Source organism: Trichosurus vulpecula, chromosome 1 (assembly GCF_011100635.1).
Source record: "Trichosurus vulpecula isolate mTriVul1 chromosome 1, mTriVul1.pri, whole genome shotgun sequence".
Classification (NCBI taxonomy): domain Eukaryota; kingdom Metazoa; phylum Chordata; class Mammalia; order Diprotodontia; family Phalangeridae; genus Trichosurus; species Trichosurus vulpecula.
The window spans coordinates 49,639,561-49,656,464 of record NC_050573.1 but is presented as its reverse complement, the minus strand read 5'-3'; the positions used below and the strand labels follow the sequence as shown (position 1 = coordinate 49,656,464).

Sequence of the window (16,904 nt, the reverse complement as noted above, 5' to 3'; positions counted from 1 at the left end):
CCTACACAGAATCCAAGAATTCAGGAGTCAAGAAGATAAAGATTCTTAAAGTCTAGAACTAGAAAAATGTGATAAAGATTAGAAGCAATTTTGAACTATAGCTGAAAAATTACTAAAAATTATATACTTCAACTCAATAATGCCATTGCTAAGCTTATAGCCCAAGGAAAATTTTTTAAAAAGAAGAAAATTATCCATATGCACAAAAATATTTATATAGCAGTTCCTTTTGCTGTGGCAAAGAACTGGAAACCCATCAACTGGAGAATAGCTGAACAAATTATGGCATGTGAATATGATGGAATACTATCACATACTATCAAGGCCAAATCCGAACTCAGGTCTAGCATTCTATCCACTGTGCCACCTATTAGTAAGAGATACGCTACATGTATAATCTATAACAAGGTGCTTACCTTCTTAAGGAAGGATGAGGGGAAGAAAGGGAGAGAGTTTGGAAATCAAAAAAATTATTTAAAAAATGTTAAAAAATAGTTTTTACGTTAATTCAGAAAAAATAAAAATATTCTAAAGAAAAAAAGAGATGCCAATCAAAACAACTCTGAGGTTTCACTTAAACCAGCAAATGGACAAAAATAACAAAAGACGGGAACAGTCAATGTTGGAGCAACTGCAAAAAGATAAACCAATTAATACATTAATATATTATTGTGAATTAGTCCAATCATTCTGGAAAGCAATTTGGAATTATGCTTTAAAAAAATAACTAGTATGTCTATACCTTTTGACCCAGAGACCTCCCTGCTAGGTATATATCAAGGCCAGAGAAATAAAGGCCCAATACCAAAGTATTTATAGATGTACTTTTTGCAAAGAACTGGAAACAAAGTACATGCTCACTGATTGGGAAATAGCTAAACAAATTGGTACTTGAACAAAACATTACTGCCTTCTGAAAAATTACAGGGGCACCTAGGTGGCACAGTCGATAAGAGTGCTGGGCCTGGAATCAGGAAGACTCCTCTTCCTAAGTTCAAATCTGAACTCAAGATACTTCCTAGCTGTGTGACCCTGGGCAAGTCACTTCACTGTTTACCTCAGTTTCCTCATCTGTAAAATGAGCTGGAGAAGGAAATAGCTAACCACTCTAGTATCTTTGCCAAGAAAATCCCAAGTGGGGTCACAAAGAGTTGGGACATTATTGAAACAACTGAACAAAAAGAAGTTATAACTATGAATACAAAGAATCATGAGAATGGATACTATAGTTTATCAATGTTAGAGAATGGATGTTTAAAAAGCAGAAATATAAAACTCAGACTATATTTGCAAGAAGACTGTGAAGGGGAGGAGAGAGATGAGAAAATAAATAAATGGGGGAGAAGAGCCAAAGAAAGGCTTTTTTTTTTAATTCAGGATATGCATGTTTGCATACAAATAGAAAGGGAAAGGTAGAGGGAGGGTATTTATGAAGTAGGAAAGACATCCCATCAGAAACTACAATCAATTTAACTCTGGAATTGATCCTGGAAAGGGTATATGGCTCTTCTTTATATACCTGTAACTTTTCAAAGAAAAACATTCCTCCTTGGCTCCACAACTCCCTCCCCTCCCCACCCCACCCCCACAAAAAATGTATTCTCTCTTCCTACTAGAATGTATGCTCCTTGAGAACAGGGACCAATATTGCTTTAGTATTTGTATCCCTAGCAATGCACTTAGCCCCAGTGCTTGCCACATACTAAGTCTTAATAAATACTTTTTTCATTCATTCAGAAATATCCTGAAGAGGTCAAGAGATGGGATCACGAGAATTAATTTTAATGAGGAAGAGGAAAACCTCTCCCTTTGAAACTGAAAAGTATGGAGGAGATGGCCTCAGTTATCTTCATGGAGGAGGAGACCAGGATATCTGCTATAAAAACATAGGGGTGGTGAGCTCCAGGAAAAGTTTAGAACAGGCAGTAGGGGAAAGAAATAAGAAGAAAAATTCACAAAGGAAAGTGAACTAGCTACAACAATGTTACAGTAGTTCTTTTTGCAGTGGCAAAGAACTGAGTAGATGCTAAGGAATGGCTGAGTAAGTATGTATGCTACATAAAAGTAATAAGAGTACTACTGAGGTGCAAGAAATGATGAAGAGACTATGACAGACTTAACTCTCCTCAGCAAAAACAACTCTAAAAGACTCATGATGGAAAATGCTATCCACATCCAGAGAAAGAGCTAGTGAATCTGAATGCAGATCGAAGCGCACTATTTTCAATTTTTTGTTTTTCTTCTTTCTCATGGTTTTTCCCTTTTGTTCTGATTCTTCTTTCACAACATGACTAATGTGGAAATATGTTTAACATTATTGTACACGTATAACCTCTATCAGATTGTTTGTTGTCTTGGGGAGAGGGGAGGGATAAAAATTTAGAACTCAAAATCTTTTCAAAAATGAATGTTGAAAACTATCTTTACATGTAATTGGAAACAAAATACTATAAAAAGGAGAGAGAAAGAAAGGAAGGAAGGAAGGAAGGAAGAAAAAGAAAGAAAGGAAGGAAGGAAGGAAGGGAGGGAGAAAAAGGAAGGAAGAGAAAGAAAAGAAGGAAGGAAGAAAGGGAGAGAAAGTTGGGAAACTCAGGAAGACTTGTATAGAATGATGCTAAAAGAAGTGAGCAGAATCAGGAGAACATCTTATATGATACCAACACTGTAAAGGTGAACAACCCTGAAAATCAACGACCAATCAAATGCAATCGTCAAACACAGTTCCAGAGGTATCACGATGAAATGAAATTAGCTCAGAGCACAGACCGACACACACACATTTATTTTACCATAGCCAATGAGGGAATTTATTTTGAATTATTATACATTTTCTTAGCAAAGGTTTAGTTTATCTCCCTTTTCAGTGGGGGTAGGGGGAGTAAAGAAGAGAAGCCCTATTTTCATTACCTGAAAAAAAATTAATTAAAAAAATACGAAGAAAGGTGACAAGATAACAGAGTATGGAGTTTCTTTAGATGAGGTCAAGTCTTTAGGTGAATTAATACTGAATAATTCAGGTGAATTAATATACAGATAAAACTTAGAAATGTGGTTTTAAAGCCAATATTCACAGTCTTCTTACATAAGAAAAGGAAAGGTTTCAGAAAACTAAAAAAGTGGATTCCAGAAAATAACAAATAAAGGAGGCTGATGTTCAATCCCAGCAAAATTCTAGAATTACCGAACAGATGATTTATGTGCACTTAAAGAAGGATGACTTAGGGCTATCCGGGAGGGGTTCACTAAGTAGTAATTATAGCATAATAAACATTTCCATTTTAAAAGATATTTTTATTGATATTTTTGTTTTTAATTGCTTGGGTCATCCCTTGTAACAAAGAATTTCTTTTAAATAAAAAAGTCAACAGTATTGGACAACACATTAAAAAAAAAAAGACATTATATACAATATTTTAACAGGGTTACTTGACTAGTCTTTTACCCAGCTGTCAGGAAAATGCCACAGTTTGGGACTGCTATTTCAGCAAGGAATTTGACAAATTCACTCATGATGTCTATGTGGACAAGGTAGAGTCATAACGATATCTAGCATTTAAATAGTGCCTAGTAGGTACCACGCACTGTGTTAAGCTTTACAAATATCTCATTCAATTGTCACAACATGAAGGTTTACGGGGGCTCTGGGACCCTGAAATAGCAACACGCTAATGAATTCAACCCAAGCTTTCTTTCCGCCAAAGACAAGGTTTATTAGAACACTGATAGAAGGTGGGCATGATTCTAAAAATCCACCATATTTGTGACACTTGTACTGACAAGCGAGCCAGACTGAATCTGAGCACTGGCTAGACTTAAGGAATTTGAACATCTGTATCGTGAATGTAAGCGGGCCAGATGGAATCTGAGCCCCTTAATGGAGGCCAAGATGGATGCTATATACAGATAGGCTATAGGAGGCATCTAGGAGTAGCCAAGTAGTCTGGGGTGACTGGGAGAAGGGGTCTAGGGGGAATCTGCATGGAAGTGGCCAGTAGGCTGGGGTGACTGGGATGCAACAGAGAAGGGCCAGGACTGCCAAGGACCTGGACCACATGGCCAAGGGAGAATGAGGTCTACACAGAATCAAGGGTGGGAAGTAGCCAAGTGGGAGAATGGAGGTAACTTGCCCAAGGTGATACCATTAATAACTGCCTGAGACTGGATTTGAACTCAAGTCTTTTTCTAAGTCTGATCTTCTATCCATTGTACCCTTAGCTGCTTCTGGGAGTAATGTGGACTAGATAACAGCACATTCAGATGGATTCAAAGTAGGGTGAATAACGTTATGCAAAGAGAACTGACTCTCACATGGACTCACAATTTTAACAATTAGAAAGGATTCTGAAGGTCTTCATCTTGTACTAGAAGGTCTATAGCTAGAGCGAAAAATAGTTCTTCCTGTATCCCCTACTTGAATCTAGCCCTAATCGTGGGTTCGCTAGATATCTACGTTAATGTGTTCCTCCACATATTCTTTATTTTATCTGTACACCTGCTATCTCCCTGTGGTTGTTCTCAAGTGCAGGGCCTGTGTGTGTTTTTTCTATCCCCAGTGCCTAGGATAGTGCCTGGCACAGTGGCCAATTAAACTGATGCAAATAAATAAACGAGTGCTGAGACTGAACCAAGTGATCAAGAATTAAGGTGAAGGCACACACATTCTAGGCTATGACATCATTTAGGGGGCATGCAACAGCCACTGCCAGCCTCTCCTCATGGAGCTCTTCTCCATCTCCCATTCATCCCACATGAAAACCTTGGGGTCCTCCACCAGGGTTCTCAGCCTCCAGTTTGAACAGTAAATACCCACAGCCTACTAGGAGTGACGCAGACAATGGCCTTGGACCATCTCAACAGTTTTGTCAATGACTCAGAAGAAGGTACTGATACCATACTTAAAACTTGCAGATGTCACAAAGCTAGTACAAGCACAACTCCCAATTACATAGCACTTTAAAGTTAGCAAAGTACCTGCCTCAAAAAGACCTTGGAGATAAGTAAGTAGTAAAAAGATTATCTCCACTTGCCAGACACGGAAACAAACTCTTAAGAGGTTAAGTACTTGGTATGCAATGACAACACTCTATGTGTCTAGGGCAGAATCAAACCAGAGCTACTCCAAAATCACTTATTAGCCCAATGTTAAGAGACTAGAAGGATGGGCCAAATTGAAGAAGAGAAAATTTAAAAGAATGTTATGTAAAGGTCTTCACTTGGACTCAAAATATCAAAATCTCAAAGACAAGAATAAGGAACCACAAAAGACATGTGAAAACAACCAAAAAGTATTAGAGGATTGCATATGAGACAACATCATACAATATGACAACAAAAAATATGACAACCAAAAAACCCCTCCTGTGATAGTTGGACTGCTGGCTGGTACAGTGAGTTCAAATCTGGCCTCAGGCACTCACTTGCTATGTGACCCTGGGCAAGTCACCTCACCTGGTTTGCCTCAGTTTCCTCATCTGTAAAATGAACTGGAGAAGGAAATGGCAAACCACTCCAGCATTCTTGCCAAGAAAACCCTAAATAGGGTAACACAAAGTTGGACAAAACTGAAAAAACAACTAAACAACAACAAAAAAAGATGTTTGGTGGCACTGAGAAAAGCATGACCACCAGACGTAACACTGCCTCTACCAAGTCAGCATTTTCACTGGCTGTCCTCTTGCCTACAATTCTCTTCCTCCTCACTTCAGCCTCCTGACATCTCTGGCTTCCTTCAAGTCTCAGCTAAAATCCCACCTTTTTTGAGAAGCCTTTTCCAATCCACCTTAATGTTAGAGCCTTCCCTCTGAGTTTATCTCCAATTTGTCCTCTATCTCCAATTTGTCCTCTATTTTGTTTGTACAGTTGTTTGGATATGATTAGACAAAGTAATAAGACAAAGATGTAATGTGATAAATGTCTAATTAAAAAAAAGGGATAGCAAATTTTGAGAAAAGTAATAGGAATAGATTGAGTCCTCTAAGAACTATATACAGATGTATATGATTGGTTTCCAAAATTTATTATGCTTTGGTAATATCTCAAATCTGGATTTTTGCACAAAATTGTATAAGATAGTGGTAAAAAGTGAAATTATATTTCCTTTATAAAGTATCTGTCTGATAATTTTAGAAGATGAGTTCAATTTATGGTTGGACCTTCATATTTTAAAGGATTCTTATACCAGGTACAAGATTTAGGTAAGGACAGAAACAGCAAAAAACATATAAACTGAAATTCTCTGAAGTTTCAAAAATGGACAACCAAATTTAAGTGATTGTACTAAGTTATATTAAGTAAGAATTATCTGGGAACTTCTAGATCTGAACCAGAGAAACAGAACTCTTTTACTATCTAGGGACCAGATAACTACAATCAGGGATCTGGAATTCCCAAAAAAAAAAAAAAAAAAAAGTGCTGCTTAAATGGATATTGGGAATAGGTAACTGGTATACAAGGAATTTAACGTTAGTCAACATTGTTAATAATGATTGTATTACTTTGTATGGCTCATGTTTAAGTTTTCTTGGTTATCTAACATGTAAATGTAAAACACATGACATGTAAATTTCCCCCTCTCAATACTAGTCTATTGTGAGCCATCTAAGTGGTTTGGTCTGTAACTGACTTAATGTAATTGTACAGTTTTGTGAACTGTGAGAAAAACTTCATTGTTATTTGTTTAAACTCAGCCCTGTGTGGCTGGGAACCATTTATTTCACTGTTTGAACTTAGCCCTGTGTGGCTGGGAAACAAACATTTCTATGTGCCTTTGGTCAAGGACCTATGTTGTGCTGTTTTTCTCTCAATTATCAAATCATATGTGCTCTGGGAGATCCTGTCAGGTCTGATTACTCCTATAGCTGCCAACTTGCGGATATGGACACCTTGATCCCTCTGTCACATCTGACAACTGCCCCCGCTCCCGAGCAGACATCTGAGCCCATAGGAGACTTTGCCCTCCGGTTTCAAAGGAGGGCATCAGACGTAGACCTGACCAGACCTGTACGAGGGACAGCTCCCTTTTCTGAGTCCTCTATATTCCCAAGACTGGTTACCTGTATCTCTGGTGTCTTTGGCTTATTTTACTTAGTTGCTCTATTTTTCCCATTACGTTCCCTACCCTGATCCCCCTTGAAACTTGCTCCCTCTGCTTGTTTACAATTAGTTTACAATGACTGCCCATCTCTGGGGATGTCCAACCACAGGAAGAAAAATAAACCTGAATCCACCTAGATAAGGATTTTTAGAACTGCGCTCCTGAGGAAGATAGAGGTGTTTCCATACCATAATTGGTCTACAGGCGAAGCCTTCAGCTTGCCTTTAACCAAAAGGAGGAAATGAGGAACATTTTATACCATTTTATATCATTTTTGTAATTTCAATTAGACCCAGAGCTTGAACTAATCAAACAGTGGAACAGTCTGGACCTAACAGCTTCTTTGTTCTCTGAGTTTACCCGGAAAATGCCTCTTCTTCTAATGTCAACAAGCCCAGATGGGGCTGATTTAAGCCTCTGCCCATAACCATTAAGGGTGAGAACCTCGACCCCATACACCATCTTGAATTATGTGACTTTTTCTTATCTTAATATTTTATGGGCATATACTACTATGTAATGGAATGTTAATGGTAAATTAAACACAGAGATCCTGGGTTGTAATTCCAATTGACACTTTGTCAACTATCCTGACTTATTGTATTTACAACCTATTCCATTAAGGAAAATCCTTGTCTTGTATCATGGTTAAACATACATGGGGATCATAAAAGTTAAGTAATACAGACATGCTGAGTCTGTTAAAGAAAAATGTATATAAGCTTTCTCATCTCTTTGTTCAGGCAGTCAGATTCTGGTCTGACTCTATACATGTATGTCTGTCTGCTACGCTCAAGGGAATAAATAAATAAATAATATGAATTTTTCTATTGCCTAGTTCTGTTTGCCTCCTTTAACCAAACTTTCAGGTTAACACATACTGACTCTCCCTTAGATAGACTGTGAGCTCCCAGGGCAGGGACAGTTTTTGCCTTTCTTTGCAAACCCAGTGCTTGACAAAATGCCTGACACTAGCAGCTGTTTAATAAATGCTTGCTGACTTGGCTTACAATAGTCTTCTAATAGGTTATCCTGCCTCCAGCCTATCCTTCATCATGCTTCCAGACTAACATTCTAGCTCTACCTCATATTATTCTCTCTCATCAAAAAAAAAATGCTGCTATAAATATTTTGGTTTATTTTGGAACTTTCTTCTGATCAATGGCTTCCTTGGGGATGTTTAGTTTAATACAGGAGTCTCAGGGTCAAAGGGTAAAGATATTCTGTCACTATTTGCCTAATTCCAAATAGCAAACTCCACCAACAATGCATTCACTTACCCATAACTTTTCCAACATAGACTATTCTCAAGGGTTGTTCTGATTTACATTTCTTTTATTATTAATGATCATGCCTTCAGCTAAGAGTCTGCAATTCTTATTCTGAAAACTGTTCAAGGAAAAAAATGGATATTCAAAGAAACTGAGGACTTTCAATTTCAAGCATTCTGGATTAAAAGACAAGAGCTGAGTAGAAAATCTGACTTTCAAATACAAGATTCTAGAGAAGCATATAAAAGTAAACAGAAAAGGGAAATCATAAAGAACTTAAACTGTTTACATTCCTACATGCAATGATGATACTTGTAACTCGTAAGAACTTTCTCACTATTAGGGCAGCTAGGAGTATGTATACATAGACAGAAGACACAGGTGTGAGTTGAGTATGATGGAATGATATCAAAAAAATAAAATTAAGGGGTAAGAAAAAGGAATACACTGGGAAAATGAGAAAGGGAGAGGTACAATGGGGTAAATTACATTAAAAAGGCAAGAAAGAACTTTTAGAGTGGAAGGGAAGATGGGGGGAGGTGGTGGGGAACACTTGAACCTTATTCTCCTCAGAACTGGCTCAAAGAGGGAATAACATATATATATATATATATATATATATCCAATTAGGCATAGAAATCCATCTTACCCTACAGGAAAATAGGAGGGGAAAGGGTTAAAAGAAGGGGGTGGTACTCATAGAAGGGATATCAGAGGAGGCGGGGAATCAGAAGCAAAACACTTTTAAGGAGGGACAGGTGAAAGGTAAGACAGAATAGAATAAACGCGGAAACAGGATGGAGGGAAATACAGTTAGCAATCATAACTGGAAAAAAAAAATTTGAAGCAAGTTTCTCTGATATATAGAGAAATGAGGTAAATTTATGGGAATAAGAGCCGTTCCCCAATTGCTAAATGATCAAAAAATATGAAGTCAATTTTCTAATCAAAGCTGTATCGAGCCTTAAGAGAAAATGCTCTAAATCACTGTTGATTAGAGAAATGCAAGTTAAAACAATCTGAGGTATTACCTCACACCTATTAGACTAATAGGACAGAAAATGAAAATGACAAATGTTGGAGGGAATGTGGGAAAATCGAGACACTAACGCACTGTTGGCAGAATATTGAACTGATTCAATCACTATGTAGAGTAATTGGGAACTACTCCCAAAGGCCTATAAAACCATGCATACCCTTTGACCTAGCAACACTATACTAGGTCTGTATCATTCCAAAAGAGGTAAAAAACAACAAAAAAATATAAAAATATTTATAGCAGCTCTTTTCTAGGGGCAAAGAATTGGAAAATGAGGGGATGCTCATCATTTGGGAAAAGGCTGAACAAGTAGTGGCATATGACTGTGATGAAACAGCACTACTGCGATACAAGAAATGATGAGCTAGACGCTCTCAGAAAAACCTGGAAAGCCTTACACAAGGTGACGCAAAGTAAAATAACTATTACCAGGAGAGAACTGTACACAGTAACAGCAATATTGTATGATGATGAACTGTGAAGGACTTAGCTATTCTCAGCAATACAATGATCCAAGACAACTCTGAAGACTTATGATGAAAAATGCTCTCCAGTCCCAGAGAAAGAACTGACGGAGTCTGAATACTGATGGAAGCATACTTTTTTTACTTTTTTTTTTAAATTTTGGTCTATGTTTTCTTTTACAACATGACTAATTTGGAAATATGTTTTGTATGACTACATATGTATAACCTATATCAAACTGCTTGTCTTCTCAATGAGGGGAGTAGGGAGGGAGGGAATTTGGAATTCAATTTTAAAAATGAATGTTGAAAACTGTTTTTACATGTAATTGGGGAAAAAACAGTAAATTAAAAAAAACCTTCATATGCTTTGAATGGCTGTTAGTCTTATATATGTCAGTTTACTGTTAATATATCTTGGATACCAAGCCCTTAACAGAGAAATCTGATACAAAGACTTTTTTCCCATTCAACCACATAGGTATATTTTACATAGGTATATTATTTTTGTTTGTGAAAATTGGTCATTTTCAACACAAAATGTGGTCAAAGCAAAGTAGACCACTCTAAGGTCACACAGGTGGACAGGTAAATGTGTTCCCACCCACCTAGCACAAGGCTCTAAACATAATAGACCCTTAAATGTCTGCCAAAGAATGAATCAAGGTGTGAGTTAGGAAAGCCATCAACCAAGATCTAGTTAGGATGAGAGCCACAAGTCCACACGAGTATGCCTGCTGTGGTAAAAAAAAAAAAATATACTGGATCTTGGCTGATTGTTTTTTCCTCTTTTTCTTATTTTTTTTAAAAATACCATTTGTTACAAGGGATGCCTCTCTGAGAAGTAGAATGAGGGGTACTAAGGGGAAATTTTGGTGATGTTTAAAAAAAAGATTTTTTAAAAAAGATACCAATTTTTTTAGAGTACACCAAATCTGGAGTCAAAGGAAGAGAGTTCAACTCTTAGCTGTGGCACTTATTGGCTGCATGATTTTGGCCACATACCTTCCCTCTTAGGGCCTTAGCGTGACCAAACATTATCAAACAAGGTTCCCTTCCAGGTCTAGACACTACAAACCAATGTTCATCAGCCTGCCATAGTAGCAAAAGTGCTAAACTTGGAGTCCAGAGACAGCTAAGTCAGAATCCTAACTTAAATATTTAACTAGCTGTATGACCATGAACAAGTCACTTCCTGTCTTTAAGCCTGTTTCCTCATCTGTAAAAGGGGTTAATGAATGCAGTATCTAGTTCACAGGACTGCTGGGAGGATATGTAAAGCCTTACAAAATCTGTCACCATCTTCATTCTGCATCAACTTCTCTTCCCCCAGATCCAAACCGGGTATCACATTCCTGTCTCCATCAGCTCCACTGACACAACTACCACCTGAGTGCAGGCTCTAATCAACTGGACTACTTTGCAATAACCTAACTGGGTCCTTGCTTCCAGAGTCTTGTTTCTCCAACTCATTCTACACAAAATGGACAAACTTCCTTCCCAAAGAATAACTCTTAACATGTCACTCCCCTGCTCAAGATCCCTGAGTGGCTCTCAATTGCCTCTAGGATAAACTAGACTCTTCAGCTTGGCCTTTCAAGTCCTTCCTAGCCCAGATCCTGCCTACATCTATCTCCAGGTGTATTCCACAGCACTCCCTTCATGGACTTTGTTTCCTCTCAAACTGGCCTGCCAGCTGTTCCCTGAACTTGGCACTCTATCCCCTCTCTCCCATTTCTAAACCTTCACTCACGCCTGGAAGGTCTAGCCTTGTCACTCCACTTTTAGAACCTGAAGCTTCCTGAATGGTTTAACTCAGGTGCCATTTCCTCCTGGGAGCTCACCTTGGTACCTAAAATTATTATCTATTTACATGTTGTGTCCCCGAATAGACTGCAAGAAAAGGCAGCAAAGTGTAGTGGACAGAGCACTGGCTTTGGCATTAGAGGACTAAAATGCTGCCTCCCCTTACTACCTATGTGACTTTAGGCAGGACATTAACCTCTCTGGGCCTCAGTTTTCTCATCTGTAAAATGAAAATATTAGAATAAATGATCTCTAAAGTTCATCCTTGCTCTAAATCTATGACCTCAGACCATGGCTAGAAGACAGATTGTTTTTGTCTCTGTAACCCCTAAATCCTAATACTGTCTCTTTGCTCAATGAACATTTTGCACATAATAAATGCTTGTCTACTGACTAACCAAGCATTATACACATGTCAGCTATGATTCCAACTAGACCACAGAGGCGTGGTACAGTGGAAAGAACCCTGGATCTTAAGTTGAAGACCTAAGTTCAAATACCACCTCTTTGCTTAATACCCAAGTGCCCCCACCTCTCTAAACCTGTTTCTTCATCTTCAGGAGAGGAGGCCTAAGTGGTTTCTAAGGTCCCTTCCCTTCCAGCTCAAAATATATGAACCTATGACTTTCAACAAAATGAGGAATTCTCTCTATGGATGCTGATCAACTGTCCTGCAATTCATCTTAGCCAGCTTCCTGGGAGCACCAAGAGGTTAAAAGACTTCCCTAGGGTCAGTAGGAAATACACTTAGCAAAGTATTTAAATCCTGTAAGTAAGCCCTATCTGCATCATCATCTTCTTCCTCACCTCTCCCCTCCACTCGTCATCCCGACACCAGGCCCTGCTTCCACTTTTTCTGCTCCCCAGCCCCACCCCAGCATGATAGTTACAGTAACAGTAATTTTTCCCCCAAATCTGTGATTTTATTGGTGGAAAAAAATTCTTGGAGAGTAAACTCCCTCTACCAGTGCAGATGAGCCACTTTTCGGCAACTTAAAGAGTTAAGAGTTGCCACGGTCTGTGAGAGATTGAGTGACACTGGTCACACAGCTAGTAAGAGTCAGGGGCAGGATTTGAACCGGGGTGCTGCTGACTCCCTGGGCCTGCTGCCTCTACAATAAATAGGTAGTAATGGCATCTACACACTGCTTTAAGGTTTACAAAAGGCTTTAGGGAGCTCATCTCACTGGACCCTCACCACATCCCTGGGATGCAAAGGCTATGTTTTCTAACAGATTTTTTCTCTTTACATAGAAGGAAGGTGCGGCTCGGAGAGCTGAAGGACCTCGCCCAGCCTGGAAGGCCGAGTCCAGCCCCCGCGCGGTGAGCGGCCGAACCTGGGGATAAGTGGCCGCTGGGACACAGGGCGGCGGCGCAGTGACCCCGAGGGCCGCGATCGTGGCCCCCACGCGACTAGGAGCTTTCTCCTGCTCCACATGCCGGAAAAGTCGTTGTTATCCTTTGCGTTGGGCCGCGGGCGCGCTGCGAGAGGCGAAGCCGCTAGGCCGGGGAAGAGGGAGGGGAGGGCAGGGCCCCGGGGCCTCCACAGTCTCACCTGAGAGGCGGCCGCCGAGAGCCGGGGACGGAGGGCTGGAGGCCGGGCCGACGTCCGGGCTAGGGCTGGAGTCGGAGCCGGGGTCGGGGCCCGGGCCGGAGCCCAGGCAGAGGTTGCCGGGGTTTCGGCCGACGCCTTGGCGGATCGCCCCCGGCCACTGCTCCCGGAGACGAACGAGACAGCGGACCAGCAGCACCACGGCTGAGGCGCCCAGCAGCTCCCACACCAGCGTCTGCCACTCGCCGGGCCCCTCGCCCCACCACATCGCCGCGCCGGCCGCGCCCCCGCCCGGACGGCGACGATAACGACAACTACGACGACACCTCCCACTAGGGTTTCGGCTCCCGCTCCAGCCGCCGCAGCAGCGCCGGGGTCCTGTCGGGGCCCTCAAGACGTCGGCTGCGCGCGCAGCCCGCCTGACCCGAGCTCTGCCTGACAGAAAGGAAGACGGTATCGAGGGTACCGGGGTCCTCGAAATGCCTCGAATCCTCCCCCTCCGCCGATCGCGAAGACAGCAAGGGGGCTCCCAGTGAGCCAGACACAAACGGGGACCGGGGAACGTCCGAAGTGCCCGAAGCCACAGGCTCAACGGCGGGCACCTGAATGCCAGTGCGCACTCGCACTCGAGCCCCGCCCCCTCAGTCGTGGGTACCGGGCAAGCCCGCTAACTGAGCTATCGCTCCTCCCCCTCGAATGGATTGGAGCGAGTTCTCTGCCCCGCCCAGGCCAGTGGAGCCCGCCCGTGTCCCCACCCGCCAACCCCAGGGCCCCGCACCACTGGAGCCTCCCTCCCCGCCCCAGGAGACCCCAGGCCCCACTGCCACAGCCCCATTTTCCACGGCTATCTAAGACGGGCCAGGTGTGGCCAGATCTGCCCACTCCTAATGTTCGTGACAGGTGATGATCCATATGGACCCCACTCGAGTCCGCCCAGCTGAACCCCGCCCCCTCCCGTCCTCCCCACCCCCCCACCAAGGCAGGCAGGATTCTGCAGCAGCAGTAGCGGGGCACGCTGATCAGGAACACCAGGGGCACTGGGCAGAGCTGCTACAGCCGGCTGTTAGAGGCTAGCCTGGAGAAGCTGGTGCCGTCTGCACCAGGGGCTTGATCTGTTGTTGATGATTAGATGGAGACAATGATGTAAACTTTAAAGTGCTTCCAGTGCGTGCACCCCACCTCACCTCCCCGCCAGTTGTGAAACATTCACTGGCACAGCCCAGACTCAGATTGTAAGAATGAGGCTTGGTTTTGGCTTTTGTCCACACCTATGCTTTTACGAAGTAGGGAAATTCCTATGGGAAGAACCTCCCTGTACCAATGGAGATGAGCCACACTTATGCCACTCTGACCTCCCTCAAAAACAGTGCTTCTGATGGTCGTGCTTGTGCTTGCACCCTAAATCTAACATCACATTTCTCCTTAGCCTCTTCTTGGGTGTCTGTGCCTGGACCCCAATTCCCAAATCACATCCAGTTCTAAAATCACATCTCTCCCTAGCTTCAAAGCACTGGCCCTAGCAGTTTCTCTCCAGTTCAAGGGCAGCATATCTTAGCAAAACACTTATCTCTTTGCCTGATACTGTGGCCAGCTGCACATATAGAATTTATTGGTCTGGCTCCCTGTGTAGGTGCTAATTGGCTATGCACTGGGTCATAAAAATATTTACGACTTACTGACCTTCCTGATATGTATCCTAGATATACTCAAATGTATACTCCCTTATATTCATCTTGTCTAACAAGGCATTTGATGGAAGCCACCTGGATATTTCCAGACTTAGTGACATTTCACAATCAAAAACCACACCTCCAGGTTGCCCCCCCCTTGGACTATTTCCCAGTGAATTTTGGGTAAGATACCTGTGCAGTAGATACAAAAAGTGCATGTTCCTTTAAGAACTGACCACCCCTTAACCACTCCCTAATCCCACCCCAAAACACCTAATTGACATGTTTCACCCCCAAATCTTGTATTTAAACTTTCCCTGTGCCCTTATAAGGTTGCAGGTTTCCTAAGAACTTTTGCCCGTTGTAAAGCCTAATAAATCTTTGCCACCTTGACTTAAAGAATGCTTGAGATTGTGAATTCATTCCAGACGCTCCTACCCTCTCCAGTACTTGGTCCTTGAGGGGAACTCCCCCTCAACAACCTCATCTGGGAACTCCAGTCTTGGGATTCCCAGACCTTGTCTCCCTCAACCCTCAACATTTCCACTCTTTTAATTAATTCTTATTGATCCTGTGCATAGCTTGCTTTGTGTATAGTTGTTTGCATGTGGTCTCCTCCATTAGAATGTCAGCTCCTTCAGGGCCAGAACTGTCTTTTGCCTCTTTTGGTATTCCTAGTGCCTTCCTTGCATAGTGCCTGGCATATAGTAGGTGCTTTATAAATGTTGATTGATCGATCCATTAAATGCAGGAAACCACAAACCATAGAATATCAGATTTGAAAGGAATCTCAGGCGGCTTGTAGTTCTCAGGATTTGGAATGAAAGGGACCTTAAAGATCCTCAAATCCAACCTCTACATTTTAGAGAAGAAAACTGAAGTCCATGGAGGGAGACTGTAACTTGCCTAAGATCACCCAAGGCAGTTTGAACACAGGTGATAAGACTCCAAATCCAGAGCTCCGTTCACTGCCTGAAATAGAAAGAATGCCCTCTATGACATATCTGACCAATATTCATCTACTTTTAAAGGTATGGTTGAGTATCAGATCAAAAGCTACACTGTATCTCCCTCCAGAGCAGAAAAACTGGAGTTCACATCTTGTCTGGATTCTCTTCTGCTATGTGACTCAGAGGAAGTCATTTAACCTGTCTGAACCTCCAAAATCTATAAAATTGGAGTAATTAATAATACCTATCTTAATAATAATGCTTCATAGACCTCTGAAGTTTACATGAGCTAATGTATATACAGTGGAGAATCTGTAAAATGGGAATAATTAGTAATGTCTGTGTTAATAGTAATTAATACTTCATAAACTTAGCAAGTTTAAGTGAGCTAATGTACATACAATGGCTTTGTACATAATGTCACATCCTGAAATAAATCAAAGCCACGAGCTGAGGAATAAAGCGTCTTTAACTGAGATAATAGAGTAGCCAACCAGCCACCCTGGGGGATGTCCAGTGGATTTCCCAACCAAAAAGGCCCATGAAAAAGTTTTTGTAGTTTTAGGAGGAGAGAGGGAGGAGGTAACACAAGGTAACAAGGCCTGGTCATGAGATCCCAGCTGCCCTCAGCAACCCAAGCAAGGGAAGGCACTTCATTCTGGCCATTTTGCCCTTTGCCATTCTTCTTCTCCAGCTCATTTTACAGATGAGGAAATGGAGACAAACAAGTTTAAGTGACTTGCCCAGGATCACACAGCTAGTAAGTGCCTGAGGCCAGATTTGAACTCAGGAAGATGAGTCTTCTTGACTCCAGGTCTTGTGCTCTATCCATTGGGATACTCAGCTGCCCCTCCTGACACATTAATAAATCCTTAATAAAGAATAATGCTAAATAATTGAAGTTATTATTACTTAAGTATTCTGTATGGGAATATAGACCCAGGCCCAATTGAGTTAATTCTGGTTTCATTTTAAGTGGGACAATTATAACTTTATTTTACTACTTAGCATTAAGACAAAGTGTTGGGAAAATGTATAGATCAGAAAATTTGTTAGTGT

At 41.5% G+C, this 16,904-nt stretch overlaps 1 protein-coding gene across 2 annotated transcripts in view; it reads right to left on the bottom strand.

Annotated features, from left to right (window-relative positions):
* ANKLE2 (ankyrin repeat and LEM domain containing 2) overlaps positions 1-13,620 on the bottom strand; it is a 41,928-nt gene extending 28,308 nt beyond the window's left edge. The window contains exon 1 of one of the 2 annotated variants that reach the window (XM_036764728.1): positions 13,229-13,620. In XM_036764728.1, the coding sequence (XP_036620623.1) occupies positions 13,229-13,493 (265 nt within the window). In that variant the 5' untranslated portion in view covers positions 13,494-13,620. The remainder of the gene's footprint in view (positions 1-13,228) is intronic. The other variant, XM_036764734.1, reaches the window with a different exon arrangement.
* Positions 13,621-16,904: the final 3,284 nt, after the last annotated feature.